The sequence below is a fragment of the Cervus canadensis genome, chromosome 18 (genome assembly GCF_019320065.1).
Source record: "Cervus canadensis isolate Bull #8, Minnesota chromosome 18, ASM1932006v1, whole genome shotgun sequence".
Lineage (NCBI taxonomy): Eukaryota > Metazoa > Chordata > Mammalia > Artiodactyla > Cervidae > Cervus > Cervus canadensis.
In genome coordinates, this window is record NC_057403.1 from 33593595 (window position 1) to 33620439 (window position 26845).

The following is a 26845-nucleotide window of genomic DNA, read 5'->3' on the forward strand; positions in this document are numbered from 1 at the left end:
CAACAGAGACCCAGCTCCCAGCAACGGAGACCCAGCACAGCCAAATAATAAAATTATAAAAAGCTTTTAAGAATTGCTACCAACTAGTGGGTTTCTCGGAGAAGGCAATGGCAACCCACTCCAGTACTCTTGCCTGGAAAATCCCATGGACAGAGGAGCCTGGTAGGCTGCAGTCCATGGGGTCGCTAAGAGTCGGACACGACTGGGCGACTTTCACTTTCACTTTTCACTTTCATGCATTGGAGAAGGAAATGGCAACCCACTCCAGTGTTCTTGCCTGGAGAATCCCAGGGACAGGGGAGCCTGGTGGGCTGCTGTCTATGGGGTTGCACAGAGTTGGACACAACTGAAGTGACTTAGCAGCAGCAGCAGTGGGTTTCTTCCTTCATTTTTCCTCTCCCCTCATCCAGAAATGCAAGCTCTTTGATTTCTTTCTCTTACTTTACCTTTGGCTATTATTATTTCTCTCAATTTTCTATTTTTGATCCCTTGGTTGGGAAGATTCCCTGGAGAAAGGAGAGGCTACCCACTCCAGTATTCTTGGGCTTTCCTGGTGGCTCAAGACGGTAAAGAATCTGCCTGCAATATGGGAGATCTGGGTTTGAGACGTGGGTTGGAAAGATCCCCTGGAGAAGGGAATGGCAACTCAGTCCAATATTCTGACCTGGAGAATTCCATGGACAGAGAAGCCTGGTGGGCTACATACAGTCCATAGGGTCACAAAGAGTCGGACATGACTGAGTGACTTTCACTTTCATATTAATATTTCTCTCAATTTTCTATAAACTAGAAATATAAATTCCAGACATGTACTCAGTTGAACAAAATCCAACCACAATAAAATAGGTTAGCTGTCCTTGGAGTTTGTTATAATTGGAATTTTACTTGTACTGAGCTGGCTGGGGAAAAAAGCAAAATTGTTAAAAGGAATATGGTGGCCATTGAGAAAGTAGATGGCTATTTCTCCCTCCTCCATTTGAAAAGTGCATAACTTATTTCTCTCCCTCTCTTTTGGATCTCAGGATTACTTTTCTTTTTGCAGTTTCTAAGTATTGTTTTTTTCTTCTTAAATTCCAGAGATGAAAGGAATAAAAAAAGGAGTGAATTATCTCTTGTTTAAAAACTAATCCAGACAATCCAGAAGCTTGCTTTGGGAATTACAGTCCCCCTACATACATAACTCAGCCGGTAAAGAACCTGCTTGCAATGCAGGAGATCCCGGTTCGATCCTTGGGTTGGGAAGATCCCCTGGAGAAGGGAACGGCTACCCACTCCAGTATTCTGGCCTGGCAAATTCCATGGACAGAAGAACCTGGAAGGCTACAGTCAATGGGGTCACAAAAAGTCAGACATGACTGACTTTCACTACATATGTGAAAGAGAGCTCTTGTTTTTTTAGAATGCAGAGAAAATGGGGATGACCACATTGCTGGGGACTTGAGTGGGCACGAGTGTCTGCAAGACACCGAGAGCTCACAGAGATGTCTGTGTTCATGTCTTTATTTTAGAATTTGGGCCCGGAGAGGGTATAGTATGGTTCCAAGGCTCACTCCACAGCAGGAAGTGGACAAAACTCAGTAAAAGGTTAGCATCTTGCAGAATAGCCTGGGACCTTGACATATTCCCATTAGAGCTGGTTCAAGTCAAGAGAGAGGGATGGGAACTCACTGTCCTCTGAAAAACATGCGTGGAAATGATGCTCAGGGCAAGGCGCTGATTCTAGCAAAATGAGGAACCTGAGGGAACAGGGAAGAAATGACAGTCTTAATTTGAGAAGAAATTAATGAGGTGATTCCTTAAGGACTAGTCCTGTGGTGGGGCAGCTCTGTTGCATGTGACTTCTTCCCTGGGAGGGGGGGAACCATGGAGTCTAGAGGTGGCAAAAAAGGTAGCCTGGGACCCAGGCTGTGCAGGGGACACCAGGGCTTCTTGGGAGGTTTCCAGAATACATTACAGGAGAAAGATGCCTATTCTGTCTGTCCCCCTCTTGTCTCCACACTCCCCAAAAAAGACTGGGTCTGGGGAAGGGATAGGTCTGAGATAGGAGGCACCTGGGTCATCATCAAAGCATCTTAGATCAAAATGAGCCTTAATTCATTTGCCTCCCCCCTTTACAGAGGAGAAAACAGTGATCTCTGGTTCAGAGTGTGTGCTAAGTCGCTTCAGTCATGCCTGACTCTGTGCGACCCTGTGGACTGTAGCCTGCCAGGCTCCTCTGTCCATGGGATTCTTTGGGCAAGAATACTGGAGTGGGCTGCCATTTCCTTCTCCACTGGTCCAGAGTAACTAAGCAAAAGATCATTTCCCACCCACCTCTTTGAATTTCTAATCTAGTGATCTCTTGAAAAATATCATGCTTTTTTTTGGGGGGGGGTACTCATTGGACTAAGATAACATCATAGTAAGTAGCAGAAGCCGTGATGGACATACCTGAGCAGTTGGGTATCCCGACAAACTTGGTGATGTCCATTCTTTGGCTCACATCCTGGGTTATCCCCCTCCAGCCCAAGGTACCATACACTTTTCCCCTGATTGTGGGTTCTGTTTTGCTTTGGCATAGGGCTTTAGCATACACCCTCGAGGGCCCAGCTTTCAGCTTCTTCTCCTCTATTTCATGCTTTAGCTTCTTGTTTTCCTTTTGCAGATGGACCATCACATTGTGGAGGTGGCTGGGGAAGGAGAGGGAAGGACAGGTGGGTGTCGGGTCTGCTTCGGCCCTGTGGACACCCAGTTCCTTCCAGAGCTAGGCTCTCATGCCTTCTGTGGAAATGGAGGCCTATGTGCACCCCCTGGAAGAAGGCCAGGTCTGGGGTTGGGGTGGACCCACAGCCAGCACTCCTGACCCACGGTGTCATGTCAGCTCTGGGCTGGCTTTCTCAACTGTTAGGTGGGGACAATTCAGCCTGATCTGCCTTCTGGGGCTCATATAAAAATCCAGTTTGATAGATAATAGAAATTTGACTCATAGAGCCAGAAGAGCCAGAAGGACTTGGGCTGTGTGTCTCAGTGTCTCATGGCCACGCCTTGGAAACATCTGCACTCAGTTCTGATGCCAAAGCCCAAGTTCTCTCGCCTCCCTCAGCTGAAAGGTTGAGAGCATAGGGGATCCTGGCTCTGTTGAGAGCTTGGGCAAATTACTTGTCCCCACTTTATGGATGCAATGGCAGCTTCATGTAGGTGAGGGGAAAGGTAACTGAGCATAACCCTGTGGCTCAATAAATGGCGACTGCTAATACTAACAGCCTCATTTCTCCAAAACCAGTGTTGAGGGCAGTGGGTGACAGGGTCTTTGGATTCAGGCCTCCCATGTTGAGATTTTGACTCTGCTGCTTTACAGGTCATGAGACCATGGGATAGGTATGTAGCCTGAGTTCCTCCCTTTCTAGATCTATAAATGTGGATTATAAGTGCACTGCACGTGTGAGGTCTTATAAAGATTAAATAAATGAACACATGTAAAGCACTTAGAACAGTGCCTCATATATGGAAGCAACAAATATTAGTTGAGCTCTTGTTATGAAGATTAAAAGATGGTGTCCCTTTTATGAGGGGAGGACTGCTCCCCTCATAGAGAAGTCCCTTCTATGTTCTATGTCCTTCACTTGGAGAGTTCTCTGTTACCACAGCTTAGCCACCACCCTAACTAGTACAGTCTGCTTTTCAGTTCCTGTTTCCTTCTCAGCATTCTGGCCTCTGAGAACTGTGGAAGGTGACAGAGATGAACAAAGAGACTATTAAACCTCTTTTTAGTGGTTGGTGGGGGGACTGAGGCCCAAAGAGGTCAAGTGGTGTGTCAAGAGGTCACACACACAGATTCAGGACCCAGGGTCCTTCTGCACACATCGAGGAATCCCTGGTTCCTGGCTGAGTCTTCTCCTTAGGGCCAAACTGCAGCCAGGGAGGCATGGGATGACTTACTCCTTTTCACCAGTCAGCTTGGCGATATATTTGACCTGTTCCCGGAGCTTGTTTCCTAGTTTCTCATTGGCAATCCTACAATAAAATTCACAGAAGAGAAAGAGTTTCCTAGATCCCTGTGAGCAAGAGTGCAAGTTGGCTGAAAAGGACATTGGGTGTTCCTGTCAAGGCTTCTGCTGGGCCTAGACCCCCGCTCCCCACTCGTTCCTCAGCCCCCAGAGCTAAAGCCTTCCTTGCAACTGGCAATGAAGAGGACTCGCTATACTTCAATGGAAAACCACTGTGGTCCCAAGGGCGTTCAAGGGATCCAGGCAATGAAAGGCAGTAAAGTCCGTTGCCAGGCTGGTAAGAGGAAGTATCCCTTCTGTCAGGGAACTGCTCCATTTCTGGGTGGATGGGCTTTCTGAACCTGCCTGAAAGGTTGAGGCCCCTTCATCTTATTCCTAACCTTTGGGCTAGGCTGAGACTGGATCAGCCTCCTAGGAGGGCTCTGTGTGTGTGTGTAACACTATTCTTTAGCACATGTGTGATTCCAGCCCTTAGAACCCTGCCTTACTGTTTTTTCCCTCACTTACTTCTGCTCTTTTGCCCATTGCTCCATGTTGGACATAATCTGATCATTCTCTCGGTGCATCCTGCAGTTGTCTTTGGGTGCAGACCGCTGGGGCAGGCAGGGCTTTGGCACAAGAAGTAAATGAGATAGTAAGGGGAGGGAGCGCAGGCCTATCACCTCCCGACTCCCAAATCAGGCCTCCTCTCTTCCTGGGAGAGGAGACGTTGACTCTGCCATCCAACCCCGAGGCTGGAGTTGGAACTAATGCAGCAGGACTTCTCTTCCAGCAGTGCCCTGTCACAAAGGTGATTTCTCTGAGCAGATACCACTTATGCTAGAGACAGAGTAGGCTTGTTCCTTTACAATAATGATTTTCAGGGTAGCAAAGTGACTTATTCTAAAAAAGCAGTATATTAAACCTTTTAAAAAACAGATGGAAGCAAAAATATCGGGTAGGAAGAGATGTTTCCTCCCCCCTAATCTGAGCAAAGGCCAGTAGTCACCCTGAGATATGTGGTGGCCTCCTGCTACAGACTTCATTGCTCAGAGAGATGGGCATGCCCACCGAGCTCTCAGCCGATTCTGAGGTGTCAGAAGGGGCTCGCTCTGGAGGGGGACGGACCAGTGATTACGTAAGTCAGAGGGCTGCTGGTGTACCTGACAGGGAGATGGCACACTCTCTCTTCTGGATTGGGACCTTGGTTCTGCTCAATATCTCTATCAATAAAGTCACAGGAAGATGGTCGGGTTGAGACAGCAGCTGTGGGCCTTGAACACCCAGACCCTGCTTTGGTACTGAATGGGGCAGATGTCCTTTTCTTGCTCCCAGGCACTCCCACTCCCAGCCCCACCCAAGGGTGTCTGTCACCCCATCTGTGGTCCTGGGATGTTCTTGGGGGTGGACTGTGGATGTTCTTGGTGGAGGAAGTGATCAGAAGTCAAGAGGCACCCACCTCCTTCTCGTCCGCCAGGAGGTTCTCTTTCAGGGCGCACATTTCCTCCTGGAATGCCCTGAGCTGCTCCTCTTTAGCAGCCAGCATCTTGAGGTCGCACTGGTGCTGTTTCTGCCACTGCAGCACCTGGTTGCTCATATCCTCCAGCTTTTTGTCGAAGGCTTGCACCTGCTCGGGAGCGCATGGTGAGGAGGGAGACCCTGGCCTGCCACCCAGTTCCTGAGTACTCCCAATAAAGCGGGAGGGACCTTTCTCTGGGAGATTTGCTGGGAGTATTTTATTTCCGGCGGCCAGCAGAGGGCGACCCTGCTCTGATTCGTTGCCACCTTCCAGAAACCTGCGAAGCCCAGCAAAAGGGAGGGAGCCCAGCAAAAGGGAGCGAGCCCAGCAAAAGGGAGCGAGCCCGTTAATCAAAGGGTAGCTCAGGGCGAAGTGTACAGCTCTGAGTGAAAGAAGTGACCCTGGGCCCCTGGACAGGACAGCAGCCCGAGCCTTCGGCTGCTCCTCACCTCTAGCTCGCTCTGCTGCTGGAAGCCCTGCAGTTTTTTTAACTCCCCATTCAGCTTTTTCATCCTCTCTTCATAGGCAATGATTTCTTCTTCCAGCTGAAGTTTCCTGTCTTGGGCCTGTGTCAGGCTCCGGTGCAGATTCTTTGTCTCTGAGGTCGAATGATTGAGCTTTGATAAAGACAAAGATGTGGGGCGGGGGATGGAGAGTGGCTGTCATTGTGCTTGGGTCCTCTCTGCCGAGACCTGAATGGGGAAGGGTTCTACGCCCCCCACCCTCTTCTCCCCAGGGTGGCAGAGACACCCGGTCACCTTGCTTAGTGTCCCAGAGAGGGGTGAGAAGTGACAACAGTCAGTCTTCTGCATCTCCCCTTTCGCTCTCCCATTTCCTCTCTTTCCAGTTCTATGAACTGATCAGCCAGGGGTGATCAGCACAGGGGTAGGGCATGAATTTCCCTGAAAACCCAGAATTGGGAAAACCTTGCCCCAGGTCACCCATGAGCAGAAAGACCTGCTCAATTTGGCCTCTATCCCCTTCTTCCCCAAAGCCTCACTAAGAAGCAAGTCTTCTCTGGACAGACATCCCCGCCGATGCAAGGGCTTGCAGATGGCCTAGTGACAGCCGGTCATGTAGGAAATCGACTCCTGCACCTCTCATGCTACTGGGGAAATTCAGATATTAAACAGCCCTGGGATGGGTGGTGCTGTTGGTAAAGACTCTGCCTGCCAATGCAGGAGACTTAGGAGACATGGGTTCGATCCCTGGGTTGGGAAGATCCCCTGGAGAAGGACATGGCAACCCACTCCAGTATTCTCGCCTAGAGAATCCCATGGATGGAGGAGCCTGGCAGGCTACAGTCCATAGAGTCACACAGAGTCAGACATGACTGAAGTGACTTAGCACACATCTCTTAGGAGATGAGAGGGTGTAGCCCACCTTCTCCAGGGCTTGTGTGAGGTCGTCCTGGCAGCAGGCTGACTTCCGGCATAACTCCTCATAGACGTCCTTACTGATCATGGTCTGGAGGTAGTGCTTCTCTTTCTCCCCAGCCTTGTCTAGCTGAATCTTCAGACTCGCTATGGTCTCCTTCTGAGAGGTTATCTTTAGGGCAGGGGAACATCACTGTCAGGGTTCATGGCCATAGAGGCATTTTCTGTTTTCACAGAAGATAAACAAGCACCGGTCTCTCTCCTCTCTGCACCAGCTTGCTAAGCAGTCTGTGATAATGCTCACTTCCCCTCACCTTTGTAAGAGGAAAAACTGCTTTCCCAAGTCTTTTGCACTCCTCTCCCTAAACTTCCTTTCTATTAATAGTCAGCACATCCCTCCAAAACAAGGAATATTGGAAGCACTGGGCCCTGATGTGGCAAGCACATGAAAAGTCTCTTTCACAGACTTCACAGCTTTGATGCATGCCAACCAAGCATGAGTCCTACCTTCATAACTGGATGGTTTCTGTTAACAGCTGATTGTCTCATGGTTAAGAGTTAGGATTAGGGTTACCTGGAATTCAGCTCTAGGTCATAAACATGATGCAGCATTTCAGCTGTGTGCGTTATGCCTCAGTTCCTGACATAATCCATCAGACCTAATGCACCACGAATGCAGGACTGTGTGTGCTTTTTTCATCACTGTGTCCCCATTACCCAGAGCTCAGGGCATGGCACACTAAATAGGTGCTCACTAAATATAGCAAATGACTTGTTTAGACTGAATGAAATATTGTACTGGGCAACATGAGGGATGAATTCAACATGTGGTTCTGACAGAGTGTGTTTAAAATTGAAATATGGACTACTGATGAAAGGAAATGCGATTTAGAACACAAAACTAAGCCTCTTTCTAAGGGTTGTTTCCAGTGATTCAAAAGGTATATTTTATGTGGGGTGTGTGTTAAGAAAATGGAAAGTGCTTACACACACCCAGACCCCTCTGGATTCCCATCAAAGGAATTCTGAAATTAGTGCTGCAGGTTGCCTATTTACATAACTAACTTTCTTTTGGCAAATGTGATAACATGTATACTAAGTCGCCTCAGTCATGTCTGACTCTTTGCGACACCATGGACTGTAGCCCACCAGGCTCCTCTGTCCATGGGATTCTCCAGGCAAGAATACTGGAGTGGGTTGCTGTTCCCTCCTTCAGGGGATCTTCCCAACCCAGGGATCGAACCTGCGTCTCTTATGTCTCCTGCATTGGCAGGCAGGTTCTTTACCAATCGCGCCACTTAAGCAGCCCAAATGTGATAAGAGGCCTATGTTAAATATTTAGGCAGTATTCCTTATATTGAGAGCAGTTCCTTGGGGATTTGCATGATTCAGACCTCAAGTCTGGATCACACTAGAGGAGAGACAAAACTCCAGAAACATCAGTGCCTCAGACCTCTGCTGTTTAAGATGGCAGCCATTAGCCACATAAGACTATTGAAATTTAAAGGAAAGTAAAATTGGTGAATACTAAGCTTATAAATTCAGTTCCTCAGTCCTACTAAGCCATATTTCAAGCATTCAATAGCCACATATGGCTAGTGCATGTAGTATAAAGTAACTCTAACATAGAACTTTTCCGTCATCACAGAAAATTCTACTGAGTAGTGCTATTCTTACACTCAGAGTAGTCATAGTATTTTAAGGTGATTTTTTTTTTTTTTTATTATGAAGGAATCAGAGCTGCTTGGTCTCTCATTTATAATTCAGGAGACCACCTAATAAAGATGCTGTATTTTTTTCTGGGCCGGAAAGGTGGAGTATTGCCATTCATGATGAAGAGAAAAAAGAGGTTTGGTGTGACAGGCAGATGATCCAGGTTCAAACACTGCTCCATCCCATCACATACTAATTAGTGAGTTTGAGCCTCAGCCTTTCTCTCCTCTGTAAACCAGCAGAGGGAAGCTATGTCAAGGACTTAAGTAGACAGTCAGTGATGACTGAATGTGAGCCCAGAGCCTCACATACATTAGAAGCCATTGATTCCTTTTTGTCTTTAATTCATGTAACAAAATAGAACCAAGGCCTCTTCCACCTAATTTTTTTGTGCTTTGGGACTATTTTTGGAAGTGTTCCCTAGCAAATTGCCCCCAAACAATGGGTTCCCCCAACTCTGGTCTATAAGGTAACTCTGGAAGACTTGATGCCAAAGCACAGATGGTTTGAGGCTTCACCAGATAGTAAGACCTTCCACAACTGGAAGAGATCCTTCTCAGCCAGCAGGTGGGTGATGGAGGCATACCCCACTTCAGGAGAGAAGTGGAGCCTCAGAATGCTTATGGACTGGGCAGTTAGTGGCATTCCACAAACTGGGTTCCACTGCACCCCAGAATGCTTATGGACTGGGCAGTTGGTGGCATTTCTGTGATGCAGAAGAGCTGGGTGCCAACTTAAGGGTCAAGAGTCACAGGGCTCAAACTTCTCACCCCTTTGGGGTTTCTGTGTGCTCACCTTATTAGTCAGCTCCTCGTTGACTTGCTGGGTGCTGTTTTGTTGGCAGAGCGAGGTGTCCAGTTGTATACTATATTGCTTTACCTGTGATTTGAGGTTATCATTCTCCTCCTCCATCTTTCTCAGATTCTCCTTGGACTGCTCCCGGATTAAGGAACAACACCCAGAATGGAGGCGTTACTTCAGACACCCGAAGAAGCCCCTCCTTCTCTGCCCTCAGGCACAGCTCTGCGCTGTGCCTGGTGTATCTCAGGCCTTCTCTCTCCCTTTAACGTGTCTTTCTCACCTTCCCGCCCTTCTCTCCTGAGGTCTGAGTACCCTCAGCCTCTATATGACACCAGGCCATGCAGGGCTCAGGTCCAACCCTGGGATTCTTAGCCCTGAGTCTTCCCAGATTATCCTCACCATCTTTTCTTTCCTTCTTCCTTCTAGTCGGAATGTCTCGAACTCTTGCTCCACTAACTTCTGCTGATCTTTGCTCTTTTTCAGTTGCTCCTTTTTCTCCTCCAGCAATCTGGTTACCTCCTGAAGTTGTTCTTCTAGACTGCTTTTGGAGGAGGCTTGCTCCCTGTTCTGAGAAAATAAACGCTGGGCTGAAAGTCAGTGGTCAGTGTTAGACACCATATTTGGGGGCGGGGGGGAGTGGAAACCCAACCCAGGCAACTGTTCACAGAGATGACTGAAATAAATATGAGGACAACTCCTTGGTTATTTAGCATGTATAACAAAAAATTCCCTCAGATTGAGCAACATTTTTTTTTGGTTCAATTAGATATACTTTCTATTTATAGATACAGATCTCACTTATTTACCAAGACTTTCCACATAAAAACCTCTTTGAAGAAATTTTAAAAAAATTGTAGAAAAATACAAAAAGAATAATTCAAAGTTAAAAAAAATTAAATTGATGAGAAGGAGAGCTTTTGAGTCCTAGAAAAAGAAATAATATTGTCCTTTTGTTTTTAAGCTTAGCCCTTGAAAATGCTTATTGGTTGTGGGAACTGGAGCTGACTGGCTGGCTTGGCAATTCTAACACAAATTCTGGACAAGTAGTTTGCAATGGATTGGTGGTATCATCTTCCCAAATGAAGAACAATGCAATTTTTTTTGGCCTTGCCACTGGGCTTGTGGGATCTTTAGCTTCCGACCAGGGATTAAACCCAGTCCCTCAGCAGCGAGAGAGGAGAGTCGTAACCATTGCACTGCTGGGAAATTCCCAAGAGCTATGCATTTAGTCTTAAACAGAGCCAATGCTTGAGCTGGCCACCTGCTTGCCCTCCGTACCTGGTGTTGAATGTGGTTTATACGATCTAGCTGTTCATTCAGTTTTACATCTTGCTCGGCCAGTGTCTTCTGAAGCTGCCTCTTTTCCTTCTCTGAAATTTCAAGCTTTCTCGTGACCTCAGAGAATTCTAATGTCAGCTCCTCTATGCGTTTCCTAAAGCAAAATGCCAACAAACAAACAAACAAACACACACAGGTGGCTGGACTTCAGGGTCCGTGTCAGTGGACTGTGGGCTGGCTGCAACAAGGCTTGCTACCGCCCTCTTGGGCAGCAGCCCATGGTGCCCAACTGGCTCACGGGGGACAGAGCCCCTGTCTGGAGGTGGACCTGCGTTACCTGCTGGGGGCGAGCTCCTCCTCAGCCGTCAAGGAATCCTTCTGCAGCTTCTGAAGCTCCCTCTGGAGCTCCTGGATGGTCTCTGCCTGCTGCTTCTCCAGGCAAATACAGCTTTGCAGCTTCCTCTGGCAGTCCTCCAGGCTGTCATTTGCCATAAAGGCCTCTTCTTTGTAGTCGGCTGCTTGCTGAGCTGCAGAAGACAGGAGATAACCCCTGGCGTGTGTCCACGTGTGAGAGGAGTATGTGTGAAGATTGGACTCTCAGATGAGGCCAGTTTAAAAAAGTCTGCTCCTTCATGTTGTGACTTACTTCAGTTTCCAATCTGTCCTCCTCTCCCTCTATTTCATTATCACTCCTGAAGAGCTTGGTTAAATTATCTGTTTTCAACCTACCCACTAGCCATGAACTTCTTCTTAAGTTAAATAAATGGGTAGAAATTGCTCAGTATCTGTTTTGCGACTCACCCTGTCACTGGGGACAAATCCTGACCTCATGGAGTTTAGCTGTACCTGGCTCACCTGATGTAGAGAACACAGTAATGTTAAACTCACACTGACCGTGAACTCAGGAAGCAAGATCAGTGTGGGTAAGTAGAGCCAGGGCCTTAGGAGAAGGAAGAGAAAGGTAATTATTGGTGGGGGGTGGAGGTGGATTGTTAGAGGAAATGCACAGTGAAGGGAAGAGGCGGGCATGTCTGAAGAGGATGGGAAGATACCAGTTTAACTGGAAAGTGAGAAGGAATGGTGGGAGACAGTTAAGTGCATGGACTCGAGGCGCGTTTTGAAGAAGGTTGAAAGGCTGAGAGAAATATTTAGACATGATTTAGTGGGTTCTTGAGCAGGGACCTGCCATAAAGGAAAAAGTGTTTTAGGAAAAGTAGAATGTCTTAGAATGGAGAAAGATTTCTCATAATATCCTTTTAGCCCACGTCCTTGTCTACACTGGGTATGAAGGAAGAAGCACTCAAATAATTTGTTTACTGTAGTTTCTCAACACCAAATACCTCCCCACTTCCTGTCATTTTTCCTATCATTTCTACATTAAATATCACTCATCTCTCCGTTTTTTGTATTTTTTTTTTTTTTTGCAGGGGGGCGCCTGGAATACTGGAAGAAAGATGGTGTCACTATGGAAATAATTATATACCCAGAAGAAGGGAGGAGGACTTTTTTTTTTTTTTTTAACAAGGAAGAGAGCAGGTTCAGCTTTGGGAACGTTGGGTTAGTCAGGAAGGTGGATGCAGCTAGTCTCTAAAGGCAAGACTGACAAGGTGCCACGTCAGGGCTGGGGCTCCAGGCATTGGAGTTGCCTGCAGAGGAATGTGGCCACAAGGAGCGGAGGCGCTCACCAGCAGAGGGAGAGGAGAGACAGCGGAGGGTGGGGTCTTAGAGATGGGTGACCAGGGTCAGGGCAGGAGGGAAATGAGGTGAGACCTGTGGAAGAAAGGGTCAGATCTGTGGAAGAACGAGGGACCTGTCGTGTCTCCAAAGCTAAGAAACAACCACTGAGGTGTCAGGGCCAATGGCGTGGACATACACAGAGTTAGAGGGCGAGGAAGGACACAAGCTTTGAACTTTTTTTTTTCCAAAATTGATACATTGCTCACATAACATTTATCCTTTTAAATTGTATAGTGCAGTGGTTTCTGGTAAACTCACAAAATTGTGTGACCATGAGCATATAACTCCAGGACATTTTTTTACCACCCCCAAACAACCCATATCCAAGTCAGGAAGTTACTAGTGACTTCTGAGAAAGCACTTTCAGCAGAGGGGCAAGAACATAACCCACACTCTAAGTGCATGTGTCTGAAGGCCAAAAAAGGAGAGAGAGAGTTAAAAAGCAGGGAAGGAAGAAGTGAGTGGTGTGATAAAGGTCCCAGAGAAGGTGGAGGGGAGTGTGGTGCAAAGAAGCAGGGTACAGAGCTCTGCGCTCTGGTGTGGAGGAAAGGAGAGGCTGCCGAGAAAACGTGGGCATGTGAGAGCAGCAGTCTGCTTTCCCAGCCTGAGCACCTGCTGTGTGGTGGGCGCTTCAGAGGAAAGGTAAGGTTGGGGTTAGGAAGGGGCTTAGAGGGCGGTCCTAACTGCTGTGAGGTGAGATGGGATCCCGAGGCGATCGGAGTGAGAAAGTGGAGAGGGAGAGGGACGTGGCCATCTGGAGAGGGGAGGGGACTGCTCTGGTCCAGTGGGTTGGAGGCAGCGGGGACAGTGCTTGCCCGGGGGCCTCACCAGCCAGCCTCTGCTGCTGCTTGGCGTCTTCGAGACAGTCCTTCAGCTTCTTGATCTCAGCTCGCAGGTGCCCGTACTCGACCTTGCACTTGTCCTGCCTCTCCTCCTGGATGGCGATTTCGAGTTCGTTTGTCACGCACTGCTGCTTCTCCAGCTCCATCTCCTTTTTCACGAGATTGTTCTGAACCTGCGCCAGCTCCTTCTCTAGCTCGTGCAGCATTTCGTCTTTCTCCTGGAGGAGCTGAAGAAAGTGAAGTGTTAATGCTGATGGAGGCCTGAGGAGCAGCAGGGCCAAGTCAGCTAGAGATCACCTTGAGCCACCGTCTTTTGTCTGGATGTTGCAGTAGCCTCCACCTGGGCTCCCTGCCTCCCCTTAGGGCTATTCTCTGACAGAGAATAGCCCAGAGGTGGGTTTCTACAAATGCGAGCCAGATCTTGTTATGCATCTGTTCAAAGCCTCCACTTGGTCCTTACAAAGACCTCCTGGGATGCTCAAGATCTGGTACTTGGCTACCTGTCTGACTTTACCTCTTGCCACCCCACACTTGCTCTGCTTCTCAGCTCACTCCCGCCTTAGGGTGCCAGCCCTTGCTATTGCCTCTGCCTGGAATATTCTTCAAGATCTCAGCCTGGGTGGCCCTCTTTCTTCATTCAAATTTCTGCCCAAATGTCACCTTATCAAGGAGGACCTTCCCTGACTACCCTGGGTAAAACAGCCACCAAGTTGTTTTACGAATTCATTAGTACCTAACATTTTATTGCAAGTTTTGTTATTTGTTTGTTGTCTGTCTCTATAGACTAGAATACAAGCTCCAGGAAAGTAGGGATGGCACATGTTTTATTGTATTCTTCATGCCTAGAAGACTGCTTGGTGTATCATAGAAATTCAAAAATATCTGTTGAATGAACATATGAGTGACTCAAAGATGTTTATCCAGATTCCTCACTTCCTGCTGTCATCCCTCCAAACATCTCCATTTAAAAAAATTAATTTATTTTTGATTGAAGGATAATTGCTTTACAATATTGTGTAGGTTTCTGCCATACACCAATATGATTCAGCCACCGATATACATATGTCCCCTCCTTCTTGAACCTCCTTCCAACCTCCCACCCCATCTAACCCCTCTAGGTTGTCACAGAGCACTGGTTTGAGCTCTCTGAGTCATTACAGCAAATTCCCACTGGCTATCTGTTTTACATATGGTAGTATATATGTTTCCATGCTACTCTCCCAATTCATCCCATCCTCTTCTTCCCATCCTGTGTCCAAGAGTCTGTTCTCTATGGCTGTGTCTCCACCAGTTCAGTTCAGTCGCTTAGTTGTGTCCGACACTTTGCGACCCCATGGATTGCAGCACTCCAGGCTTCCCCGTCCATCACCAACTCCTGGAGCTTGCTCAAACTCATGTCCATCGAGTCGGTGATGCCATCCAACCATCTCATCCTCTGTCATCCCCTTCTCCTGCCTTCAATCTTTCCCAGCATCAGGGTCTTTTCCAAGGAGTCAGTTCTTTGCATCAGGTGGCCAAAGTATTCAAGTTTCAGCTTCGGCATCAGTCCTTCCAATGAATATTCAGGACTAATTTCTTTAGCATGGACTGGCTGGATCTTCGTGCAGTCCAAGGGACTCTCAAGAGTCTTCTCCAACACCACAGTTCAAAAGCATCAGTTCTTCGGCACTCAGCTTTCTTTATAGTCCAACTCCCGCATTCATACATGACTACTGGAAAAACCAGAGCTTTGACTAGATGGACCTTTGTTGACAAAGTAATTTCTCTGCTTTTTAATATGCTGTCAAGGTTGGTTATAGCTTTTCTTCCAAGGAGCAAGCATCTTTTAAGTTCATGGCTGCAGTCACCAACTGCAGTGATTTTGGAGCCCCCCAAAATAAAGTCTCTCACTGTTTCCATTGTTTTCCCATCTATTTGCCATGAAGTGATGGGACTGGATGCCATGATCTTAGTTTTCTGAATGTTGAGTTTTAAGTAACTTTTTCACTTTCCTCTTTCACTTTCATCAAAAGGCTCTTTAAGTTCTTCTTAGCTTTCTGCATAAGGGTGGTGTCATCTGTGTATCTTAGGTTATTGATATTTCTCCTGGTAATCTTGATTCCAGCTTGTGCTTCACCTAGCCCAGCATTTTGCATGATGTATTCTGCATATAAGTTAAATAATCAGAGTGACAACATAAAGCCTTGACGTACTCCTTTCCCTATTTGGAACCAGTCTGTTGTTCCATGTCCAGTTCTAACTGTTGCTTCTTGACCTGCATACAGATTTCTCAGGAGGTAGGTCAGGTGGTTTGGTATTCCCACCTCTTGAAGAATTTTTCACAGTTCGTTGTGATCCACACAGTCAAACACTTTGGCGTAGTCCATAAAGCAGAAATAGATGTTTTTCTAGAACTCTCTTGCTTTTCCAATGATCCAATGGATGTTGGCAATTTGATCTCTCGTTCCTCTGCCTTTTCTAAATCCAGCTTAAACATCTGGAATTTCATGGTTCACAAACTGTTGAAGCCTGGCTTGGAGAATTTTGAGCATTACTTTGCTAGCGTGTGAGATGAGTGCAATTGTGTGGTAGTTTGAACATTCTTTGGCATTGCCTTTCTTTGAGATTGGAATGAAAACTGACCTTTTCCAGTCCTGCCTGTGGCCACTGCTGAGTTTTCCAAATTTGCTGGTATATTCAGTGCAGCACTTTCACAGCATTATCTTTTAATTTTTGAAATAACCTCAGCTGGAGTTCCATCACCTCCACTAGCTTTGTTCATAGTGATGCTTCCTAAGGCTCACTTGACTTCGGATTCCAGGATGTCTAGCTCTAGGTGAGTGATCACACCATCGTGATTATCTGGGTCGTGAAGATCTTTTTTGTACAGTTCTTCTGTGTATCATTGCCACCTCTTCTTAATATCTTCTGCTTCTGTTAGGTCCATACCATTTCTGTCCTTTATTGTGCCCATCTTTGCATGAAATGTTCCCTTGGTATCACTAGTATTCTTGAAGAGATCTCTAGTCTTTCACATTCTATTTTTTCCCTCTATTTCTTTGCATTGACCACAGAGGAAGGCTTTCTTTTCTCTCCTTGCTATTCTTTGGAACTCTGCATTCAAATGGGTATATCTTTCCTTTGCGTCTCTACTGCTACCCTGCAAATAGGTTCATCAGTACCATCTTTCTAGATTCCATATATATGCGTTGCCCAGAGTGCATATTTATTTAGGCACTCAGTCATGTCGACTCTGAGACCCTCTGGACTGTAGCCTGCCAGGCTCCTCAGTCTATGGGATTCTCCAGGTAAGAATACTGGAGTGTGCCACGAGAAATTTCAAGGAAGAGCTCAGAATCCCACCCTGTCCCCCCGCCCTCCATCCCCTGGGCCCTCCCTTGTCCTTCCCGGTGTCTAAAGCGCCGCAATCTCACTGCGCATGCGTGGGTGCTCTCCAAGCAACACTGAGGATGGCAGAGACGCAGAGCCCGCTCCCGCCAGGCCTGTCTCGCACCTGCCATCTGGCGGTTTCAGTCAGGGAGCTCCTCGCTTTACCTTGTCTTTCTTCAAACCCAGCTTTTGTGTCTCGGTGAACTGCGTCTGCAGCTCCTGCAGCCGCCGCTGTATGATGATGACCTCCTTATCCTTCCTCTCCACGTGGGCAGATGTCTCCTCCCGCAGCCCGTGCAGGTCCAGCTCTAGCTTCATCATGTCTACAGCGGGAGGAGACAGAGTGTTTCTTGCTCAGAGGGCCGCTCCGCCTTCCGGGGCTCCCCTCACCCCGCTCCGCCGCTGGCCCACGGGTTACCCTTCATGATGTTTTTCTTCTGTTCTGACACGGACTCCAGCTCCATGCGCAGATCCTTCACGAGGTTCTGGTACTCCTCCACGTGCAGGCACTGGCTGTCTTTCTGCTCCTGCAAGTGCTTCAGTATCTGGGCGGACGGAAGAAGAGCGGGGCGGGGTGAGGACCTGCGGGGAGAATGCGCCCTAGAATGGCCAGGGCCCAGACAGGCAAATCCGGAGGGACACAGAGTTAGAAGAACAGTTGCCGGGGGGTTGGGGGAGGGAGGATGGGGAGCGATCCGTGATCGCTCATGGATATGGGTCTCTTTCTGGAGTGACGAAAATGTTCTGAAATTAGTGGTGATGTTTCACAACTTTGTGAATATACTAAAACCCACTGATTTTACACTTTAAATGGTGAGTTTTTTGGTATGTTTGGAGAAGGAAATGGCAATCCACTGCAGTATTCTTGCCTGGAGAGTTCCATGGACAGAGGAGCCTGGTGGGCTCCGTGGGGTCACAAAGAGCCGGACCCAACTGGGTGACTAACACTTTCCTTGTAAGTAATTACATCTCAATTAAAAAATAAAGAGTAAAAAGAAAAAAAAGAAGGATATGGCCGACTTCACCTGCTCACACAGAATGGAATGTGCATAAAAGCCACCCCCTTCCTTCTCGCCATACTCAAGTGTCATTCATGAAGCACTACTGTGTGTCAGGCACTTTTCTGGGTGCTGCAAACACCGCAGACACCAATTCTTACCCCAGGGAGCTGACCTTCTGGTGGGGTGAGGCAGACAAAGAGCATCAAGTAGTGACTTACAGAAAACATGAAGAGCTGCTAAGTGCTATGGAAGAAACAGGTCAGCAAAAGGGGAATGGAGATGTATGGGGTGGAGGTGAGGTGTGCTGCAATTTTAAATAAGTTGGATAGGTTAGCCTCAGTGCGATGGTGACCAAGGAGGAACAATTAGTTGTCTGGCCATGATGGAATGCTGGGGAGATAGTTGATGTGATTTCAGAGTTGACAGTGATGGTGGGCTGCACTATGAGGACCGAGGGGAGCAGCTGCAGAAATGCAGGGCAGTCACCGTAAGACCTAGGTGTGGGCCCTGTAGGGCCAACTGAGGGAAGAGAGGTGGCTGGCCCTAAGTGAGATGTGAGTAGTTCCAGTCCTAACAGAATATTTACATAATGGCTTTGGGTAGGATATATAAAACGGTACGGGAAACTGGATTCTGTTTCTTGAAGAAATCTCTACCTTTAAAAAAAAAGGAGTGTGAAAGAATTATTTGTGTTTAGTAGATACAGAGTTTCAGTTTAGTAAGATGAGAAAGTTCTAGAGATTTATTGCACAATAATGTGAATATACTTAACACAACTAACTGCACATTTAAAAACGGTTGAGGTGGTCAATGTAATGTTATGTTTTTTTTTTTTTCCATTATGAAACATTAAAAAGTGGGCAAGGAATAAAGACATTTCTCAAACATGGAGTGTGTGAGATCTTGCTATATGTCAGGATGTGAATAACGTGGGACTGACCTTTAAAATATATGTTGACAGATGTACAAGGAGAAATTCCAAAGTTCATCCAGACTCTGTGGAAATAGAAAGTCCTGGGAAAAGATGCATCTCTGTTCCCCAACCAGGGGATCCCTTGGAGAGCTAATGTGTGTTGACTCTCTCTGCCACTTCTCTTTACCACTACAGTATTTAACATCGGCATGGCCTCATGTGGCTGGGCTTTATTTCACATCTCAAATTCAGGCGTGACTGACTTCAAATCCCCTAGAAGGGCCCCTCGCCTTGTTTCCACTGTTGTATTGGTTGGTCAATTTGATTTCTTTATATGGCTTAAATGCTTTTTCATTATTTGAATCAACTTTTGAAATGGCTTTGAATTTTGAAAACATAAGAGTTTTTAAAAAGGGAGTGAATTTGAATTAATAATCTTCCCTAAATTTGTTGCTTTTCAATTTCAGCCAGAAACCAGAAGGCTGGATGATTCTTTTGAATCTAGCAAGCCAACAGGAGTCTCTGTCTTGTTTAGCTATACCGTTGGACACGAATGAAGAGATAGGTTCAATGCCAAAATTCAATTTCAAAAATCTAATCATGCCAGACACATTCCTTGGGTACATTATATACAGTATCCTTACGGGAGGGCTGAACAAAGTGAGGCAAATATAGAATAAAATATAAAATGTAGTATAAAAATTTTAACAAGAAGGAGAACCCAGAATCAAACCCAACTCGGCCCATCCCATCAGGCACAAATAGGCAAATTTCTCTCACCTTTTTGATGTCTTCACAATCTTCTGAGGAGCTAGGGGGGTGTCGGTGGGTGGCTGTATAGGAAGCAAAGTCTGCTTGTAATTTTATCAAAGCCTCTTCACGCTCCAGAACCTGCAATGTAGCAGAAATCAGTTACACTGGATCATCAAGGCAGCTGGCTTGTTACTAGTGCTATTTTTGCAAGGTGTTCCTTTGTCAGCCCAAGTTTACTACAGCATTGTGTAATTCATATTATATAAACTAGGGAGAAAGAACTATGTTTTCAGTCTTATATCAAGGCTCACTAAGGCACAGACAGCGGTTTTTCTCGAGTCCATCAATGGCCACACTTTGGACCCCCTCTTGATCCTCTCTGTGTGGTCCAGTTTATGAGGCAGAAGAAGAGTCTTTGGAGGCTGTGATGGAAAGATGTACTGAAGATACAGAAGATAGGATTCAAAGTTCAAGAAGTAAAGAAGGAAGCTTCTTATGGATTGAGTGAATATGTATGTTTTTTAAAATTTAAAAAAAAAGTGAAACTTTAGTTATTGTTTCTTGAAAATAATTCAAATAGAACCCAATTATCAAAAATAAGAAGTGAGGGACTTTCCTGGTGGTCCAGTGGCTAAAATTCTGAGCTCCCCATGCAGGGGGCCTGGGTTTGATCCTGGTCAGGGAACTAGATCCCACATGCTATAACTCAGAGATTGCATGATGCAACTAAAAATCCAGAGTACCACAAATAAGACCTGGCACAGCCAAATAAATAAACACTTAAAAAAAAAGAAAGAAAAAGTGAGACTCTCCCATTCACTTATTCTCTTCTTTCTCACTTCTACTAAGGAGGAGGAACACTATTGGTAATTTACAGTAGGGGTCCCCGACTTTCAGGATCTAATGCCTGATGATCTGAGGTGGAGCTGATGTGATAGTAGTAGAAATAAAGTGCACAATAAATGTAATGCACTCGAATCATCCCGAAAGCATCTCCACCACCTCCCCCATCTGTGAAAAAATTGTCTTCCAGGAACTGGTCCCTGGTGCCAAAAATGTTGGGGGTCGCTGATATATACTTCTATATTATGATCAAAGACTTTAAAAAATAAAAGCTGGATTGGACTCTACACAGGATTCTGAAATTTTTTTCTCAATAATATACCACAAATATCCTTCTATGCAGCCCTTACAGATCTACTTAATCCTTTCCCTTGGCATATTATTATTCCATAATATGGATGTCTCTTTAATCATTTCTCTTAATCTCTTTAACTGTTTCCTTGCTGATGGACTCCTTGGTTGTTGAGTGAGATTTTAAGTCTCTTTAGAATCTCAGGCTTAGTGTGAGTTGGGGATGCACACCAAGGAGAATATGAACAAGAGGCAGGGGCACTATATGTAAGACATGTGAGGAGTGCTGGTAAAGAGATTACTTTAGGTGATTCTTTCCCCTCCTCCCTTTACTCAAGACTTTATTTTGGGTCTCTTGGGAAAATGTTCTAGAATGAGACACTTACCAAAGCGTTACTGCAGGCTAGCTTATTTCGAAGTTCCTGTATTAGATCATCCTGTTCAGAGACCTTTTGCCAGACTTCAGATAATCGTTTCAGGGTCTCCTGATGCTCTTGAATCATGCAGGGAGAAGTGTATATACGCACCTTTGAATGATCACCCTTGTTCTCAGGCTCCTGGGATATTTAAAAGTGATAGGTTGATTTTGAGTCAATTTTGGAGTCAATTTCAGAATGCCATGAGCATGAACAATCTCTAGACCTATATTCTAGAAGTTCATGTTCACATATATGATTCATATATGTGAATCAGATCTTCCAGAACAAAAGAAAAAAATTAAAAAGAGCACATACAATAAAAAGTTCAAATGATTCACAAGAGAATATACTGAAAAGTAAATCTTGACCCTTCGTGATCCAGGTCCCGTTTTCCATGATGGTCTATGTTACCAGTTTTTTTGTATATCCTTCTGGGGATAGTTTATGCATATTTATATATCATTTATATATATGTATGTAACCCCTTGCTCTTTCCCTACCCAAGTGAAAGTCTTTTGCATATTATTCTAAACATTTGTTTAGGGTATTTTCCATATTGCTACTTGTAGATCTATCTTATTCTTCTTTTAAAATTAATTTCAGACTGCACAATAAACACAAATATAGATAAAATCCTCACAGAACACTGTAGGGACTTTCCTGGTGGTCCAGTAAGAATCTGCTTTTCAATGCGGGGGACTCAAGGGTCAACCTCTGGTTGGAGAACTAAGATCCCACACGCCAAGGGGCAAGTAAGCCTGCATGCCACAACTAGAGAGAAATCCATGTGCTGCAACAAGGAGCCTGCATGCTGCAGCTAAGACCTGACAGCCAGACAAAAACAAAAACAAAAAAGAGCAAACACCAAACTGCCCCACCCCAAACCTCTAAAATGAAAAACACTGTAATATTACAGGCAAGTCTAAATTTCTCTTTGACCACCACCTCTAATCCCATACTTACTGCATTCTCCAGAGATGATAACTTGTGCATATCTTTCTAGAACTTTATCTATGTGTTTACATATACACAAATGAATATTGTAGAATAAAGATATTATTTTCACTTTTTGAAACAAATTTTTTCTCAACAAGATGTCTTAGAAATTTATCCATGTTGGTACACGTGCCTCTATCTTGGCTATTTTAAATTGCTTTTAAATATATTTATCTAGTTTCCTATTGATGGGAATATATGCTGTTTCCAAGTTTTTTTCTAAAATGAAGCTGAAATGAATATTTTTGCACATAAATCTTTGAGTAGCTATTCTAGTTTATGTGTAGATTGAATTCGTAGATGTATTATAGGAATTTATCTAAACAGGGTCTATTTAAAACTTTGATAGCTGTTGCATGATTACCCTTCAAAGAAATTGTACCAATTGACACTCTCATCAACATGAATATGCCTGTTTTCCTAGAACTGCATTTTTTATTTTTAAATGTCTTTCTCTAGATTATCTGAAATCATGCATGAAGGTTACTACCTGTTCACTGGTCTGCACTAACAATGGGGTGAACTGATGCAGAGAAGCAAAAAAGAGCAAAAAGTGCTAGTTTGGATGGTAGATCCTTTCTCCATTAAACTATCTCTCTAACTGGGCTTTTTCAGGCAAAGTTAGAAATAGTGCATGTTCACTGAGCATGAAAGTTGCCCATGAGTATATAAATAATTCAGTGTCTATGTGGAAAAAGGAATGGGGAACAATAAAAAAGTTAAGAAACAGAAAGATGATATCTACAGATTACAATATCTTAATACTGACAGTATGAAAAATAGAAATTAATTTTAAAGTAATAGAAGAAAAATTCCTGGAATTGAAAAAAAGGTAGCTCTTCAGATTCAAAGGATCAGCTAAGTGTTGAGAGACTTAATGAGAAATAAATTTTAAAAAATCCTGAGCCTAAAAACCTCTAGAGTTCAAAGAGATAAAAGAGGTGACTCACACAAAATGAGAAATAGGTTGAAAACTAACAATTCCTCTTTAATACTGCATGGTATAATACAACACAGCTATAGTTTTCTAAGACTTAGTTATAAATCTGTATACCTAATCAAAATAGTATTCACGAATGATGGCAAAATAAACCTTGTTCAGACATGGAAATTTTGAGAATTTTTACCATTCACTGTTGTTTCTGAAAGAATTAACAAGGAATTATTGCAGCAAAAGGAAAAGTCCAAGAATGCAGAAGAGGTGGAGTATACTGCTTAGTGAGTAAAAGTTGGCTTTATTTGTAGTCTTAAAGAAATGTACATTTTTTCTGTCATATAACTAGCTCAAGAAATTAAAGAAAAGATGAAAAATTTTCAAATTCATTTACATTAGCGTAGCATAATCCAGACACCAATATGAGAAGAGAACACATAAATTTAAGTCATCAAAATAATCTCACTTCTGAAAATAGATAAAAACTAAATGCTAATAAACTTATAATAGCAGTTTATTATAATTTAACAGCTTATTATGATATATATTAGTTTGATTAAAATTAAATTAAATTATTTAATTAAAATAATAACATATATCAAGGAGGATTGGTTCCAGGAATGTAATGATTGTCCTGTAAATGAAAATCTATTAATTTATTACACTTCATTACAGGAAAAAAAACTCTATGATTACTTTGATAGGTGCTAACAAAAACATCCAATAAAATCCAGTATCTATTCCTGGTAAAAATTCTTGATAAGCTATGTAGAGACAGTTACATCTTTAACTTCAAAAAGGATATTAACAAGAATCCAAGAACAGATATTATACTTAAAAGTGGAATATTAGAAACATTTAAAAATATGAGGAGCAAGGCAAGGATGCTACAATTCGACACTGTTCTGGAGGTCTTAGTCAATGTTGTAAGATGGAAAATAAGTTGTATAAATGCCAACAAGGAAAGCAATTTAGGAAAACCTGAGATAGTCAACTAAAAATCTGGGAACAGAGCTCAAAAATAGCAGGATAAGAGCTTTTCTCTACAACAATAATAATTAATAGAGTTAAATGTACAAAAGAGCTCATTCATAAAACAATAACTGTAATACATCTAAGAATAAACTTAAGCGAGAAATATGTGAGATCTATAAGGAAAAGTGTAAAATCTTACTAAAGGACACACAAGAAGCCTTGAATAAAAGTATAAACATATCATGTTCCATGTGTGTGCGCGTGCTAGGTCACTTCAGTTGTGTCTGACTCTTTGCGACCTCAGGGACTGTAGTCCACCAGGCTCCTCTGTCCATGAGATTCTCCAGGCAAGAATACTGGAGTGGGTTTCCATGCTCTCCTCCCGGGGGTCTTTCCAACCCAGGGATCAAACCTGTGTCTCCTGCATTGCAGGCGGATTCTTTACTGCTGAGCCACTGGGGAAGCCTGTCATGTTCCATAGGGTATGATAATTTCCCCCAAATGAATATAAAGCTTGAAAGTAAGACAATATGAATTTCACCAAGACAAGAGATACAAAAATGACCAAGAAATATTTGAACATAAAGAACAGTGAAGTTGGACCTGCCCTAAAAGGAGGTGTGAAAACGCACTATCAGTTAAAAGTTACTATTAAAAACAACTCTGATCTTGGTGCAGGAACTGGCAAGTAGATCAAAAGAACAGAGAATCCAGAAAGAGATTAGTATGAATTTTGAGCTGGCACTTCAAGTCAATGGGAAAAGGCGGGGATGTTTCATAAGTGGAGCTGGGACAACTGAAGATCCATTTTGATAAACATAAAATTACAGCCATCTCTCATTATTTATATGGGGCTTCTTGGCCCTGGGTCAGGAAGATCTGCTGGAGAAGGGACAGGCTACCCACTCCAGTATTCTTGGGCTTCCCTTGTGGCTCAGCAGGTAAAGAATCAGCCTGCAATGTGGGAGACTTGGGTTCAATACCTGGATTGGGAAGATCCCCTGGAGAAGGGAAAGGTTACCCACTCCAGTATTTTGGCCTGGAGAATTCCATGGACTGTATAGTCCATGGAGTTGCAAACAGTCAGACACGGCTGAGCAACTTTCACTTTCACTGTCTTAGGTGGGTCAGTGGTAAAGAGTCTGCCTGCAATGCAGGAGACACAAGAGATTCAGGTTTGATCCCTGGGTGGGGAAGATCTCCTGGAGAAGGAAATGGCAACCCACTCCAGTATTCTTGCCTGGGAAATCCCATGGGCAGAGGAGCCTGGCTGGCTACAGTTCAAGGGGTCTCAAAGAGTTGGACATGACTGGACAATGAAATAGCAACAGCAGCTCATTATTTATTAATGAAATATATATATATATATATATAATACATGTATTTTCCAGGTGTACTAAAGCTAAAAAACATAAAACCACAAAATTATAAAACTGCTAAAAGACAGTATAAGATAAACTTTTGCAATCTGGGGGGTAGTGAAGGCCTTCCTATATAAGACATAAAACCTAGGATCTATTTAAAGAAGGGTTAAGAGATTTAGTTTCATAAAATTAAAAACTTTTGTATGTTGAAAAATACTATTAACAAGAAAAAATAAAAATTACAAACTGGGAGAAAATATTTGTAACTTATATAATGAAGCATTATTACCTATAATATAGAGGTAGAAGAACCTTCTAAATCTATATCATAGAAGGTGTAGAACCATCTATGCTGTTGCTGTTTAGTTGCTCAGTCATGTCTGACTCTGGACTCCATGGACTGTAGCCTGCCAGACTCCTCTGTCCATGAGATTTCCCAGGCAAGAATACTGGAGTGGGTTGTCATTTCCTTCTCCAAAGAACCTCCTATAAGTCAACACAAAAAAGGCTAACAACCCAATAAAAAAAAATGGTTAAAGATTTAAAAGCAATTTGTAAAACAGAAATCCACAGGACCGATGCACTTATGAACAAGGCTCAATACTTTGTTCATGAGGTGGGCACTGTGACGTGCCTCCCCGATCCCTTTCGGCAGTGAAAGCTGGCTCTAGCACCCCTCTAGCTGTAGGGGTGCTGCCCTAAGACACTTCAGCAGTCAGCCCTTCTTGGGGATTGCCTGGGTTGAAGAAAACATTTGCCCAAGGTCATGTCTTTCCCTAGGAAGACAACTCACATCCAATCACTGATCACCATGGCGGTATAAAGGCCAGCTCCCGTCTCCCCAGTTTATAATTGCTCTAGAGGTCTGTACAGTCTCAAAGCTCGCCAAGAGGTTGACTGAGGCATTTGCTGGGACAGCTCAACGTTTCCTTCTGCCCAACCCTGCTTCCTTTCCCTTCACAGGAGCTGATGCCAAGACCTTTTCTCTAAAAATGTCTGACATGCCAGTCTGTCTCAGAGTCTGCTTCCTGGGGAGCTCAACCCACAATGATTAGAACTAAAGGAAATAAAAATTGTATGATAAAATCTGTTTTATTTTCCCCCATCCATCAGTTTAACACAACTTAAAGAGACTGAAAACATGCCCTGCGAGTGTGGGGGAATTTCTGTTGGTCAAAGTGTAAACTGGTAGAAGCTTTTTTAGTATTCAATGTAGAATTATCTTTAAACATTAAAAATAAGCATTTCCTTTGACCCAGCAAAATCCCACTTCAGGAATTAGCCCCTGTGTGTGGTAGACAAACAGGTCAGTAGATAGCACAGGGTACAGTCATACTACAGAATACAAGGTAGTAACTAAAAGAAATAATCAAGAAAGAAAAGAAAAAATCATCAAGATATACATTTAAAAAGCAAAGTGCAGAACCACATTTTTAAAGTGACTCATTTAGGTAAAAAGAAAACCTTAACATTTTATACATGTAAGTGTATAGTAATAGGCTGGGGAAGATGGCCAGCACATTTTGAGTGACTGCCTAGGGGGAGAAGTGTGGGATGGAGAAGGGCAAAGGTGAACTTTTACATTTAATCTCCATAATTCTGTCTAGAAAGCCTATATTGCTGTATTAGTTGTATAATTTTAAAAACCAATTAAAAGTAAAAAGAAACAGGTTCAGGCACTTTGGCTCTTCTTTGCTATGTTTCCTGATTTCTCCTCCTATTTGATTCTGAAGCTATGATTTGCATGAGTCTTGTG

The 26845-nt window shown here is 44.1% G+C and overlaps 1 protein-coding gene across 1 annotated transcript in view; it reads right to left on the reverse strand.

The window, feature by feature from the left end:
* Positions 1-1171: 1171 nt before the first annotated feature.
* PMFBP1 (polyamine modulated factor 1 binding protein 1) overlaps positions 1172-26845 on the reverse strand; it is a 56751-nt gene continuing 31077 nt past the window's right edge. The window contains exons 6-21 of the mRNA XM_043437162.1: positions 20788-20958; positions 19295-19405; positions 17019-17145; positions 16766-16923; positions 13218-13458; positions 10990-11179; positions 10653-10806; positions 9774-9941; positions 9369-9506; positions 6868-7032; positions 5934-6101; positions 5425-5592; positions 4494-4594; positions 3919-3993; positions 2431-2669; positions 1172-1736 (exon numbers count right to left, since the gene is read on the reverse strand). Of these exons, the coding sequence (XP_043293097.1) occupies positions 1720-1736; positions 2431-2669; positions 3919-3993; positions 4494-4594; positions 5425-5592; positions 5934-6101; positions 6868-7032; positions 9369-9506; positions 9774-9941; positions 10653-10806; positions 10990-11179; positions 13218-13458; positions 16766-16923; positions 17019-17145; positions 19295-19405; positions 20788-20958 (2391 nt within the window). The 3' untranslated portion in view covers positions 1172-1719. The remainder of the gene's footprint in view (positions 1737-2430; positions 2670-3918; positions 3994-4493; positions 4595-5424; positions 5593-5933; positions 6102-6867; positions 7033-9368; positions 9507-9773; positions 9942-10652; positions 10807-10989; positions 11180-13217; positions 13459-16765; positions 16924-17018; positions 17146-19294; positions 19406-20787; positions 20959-26845) is intronic.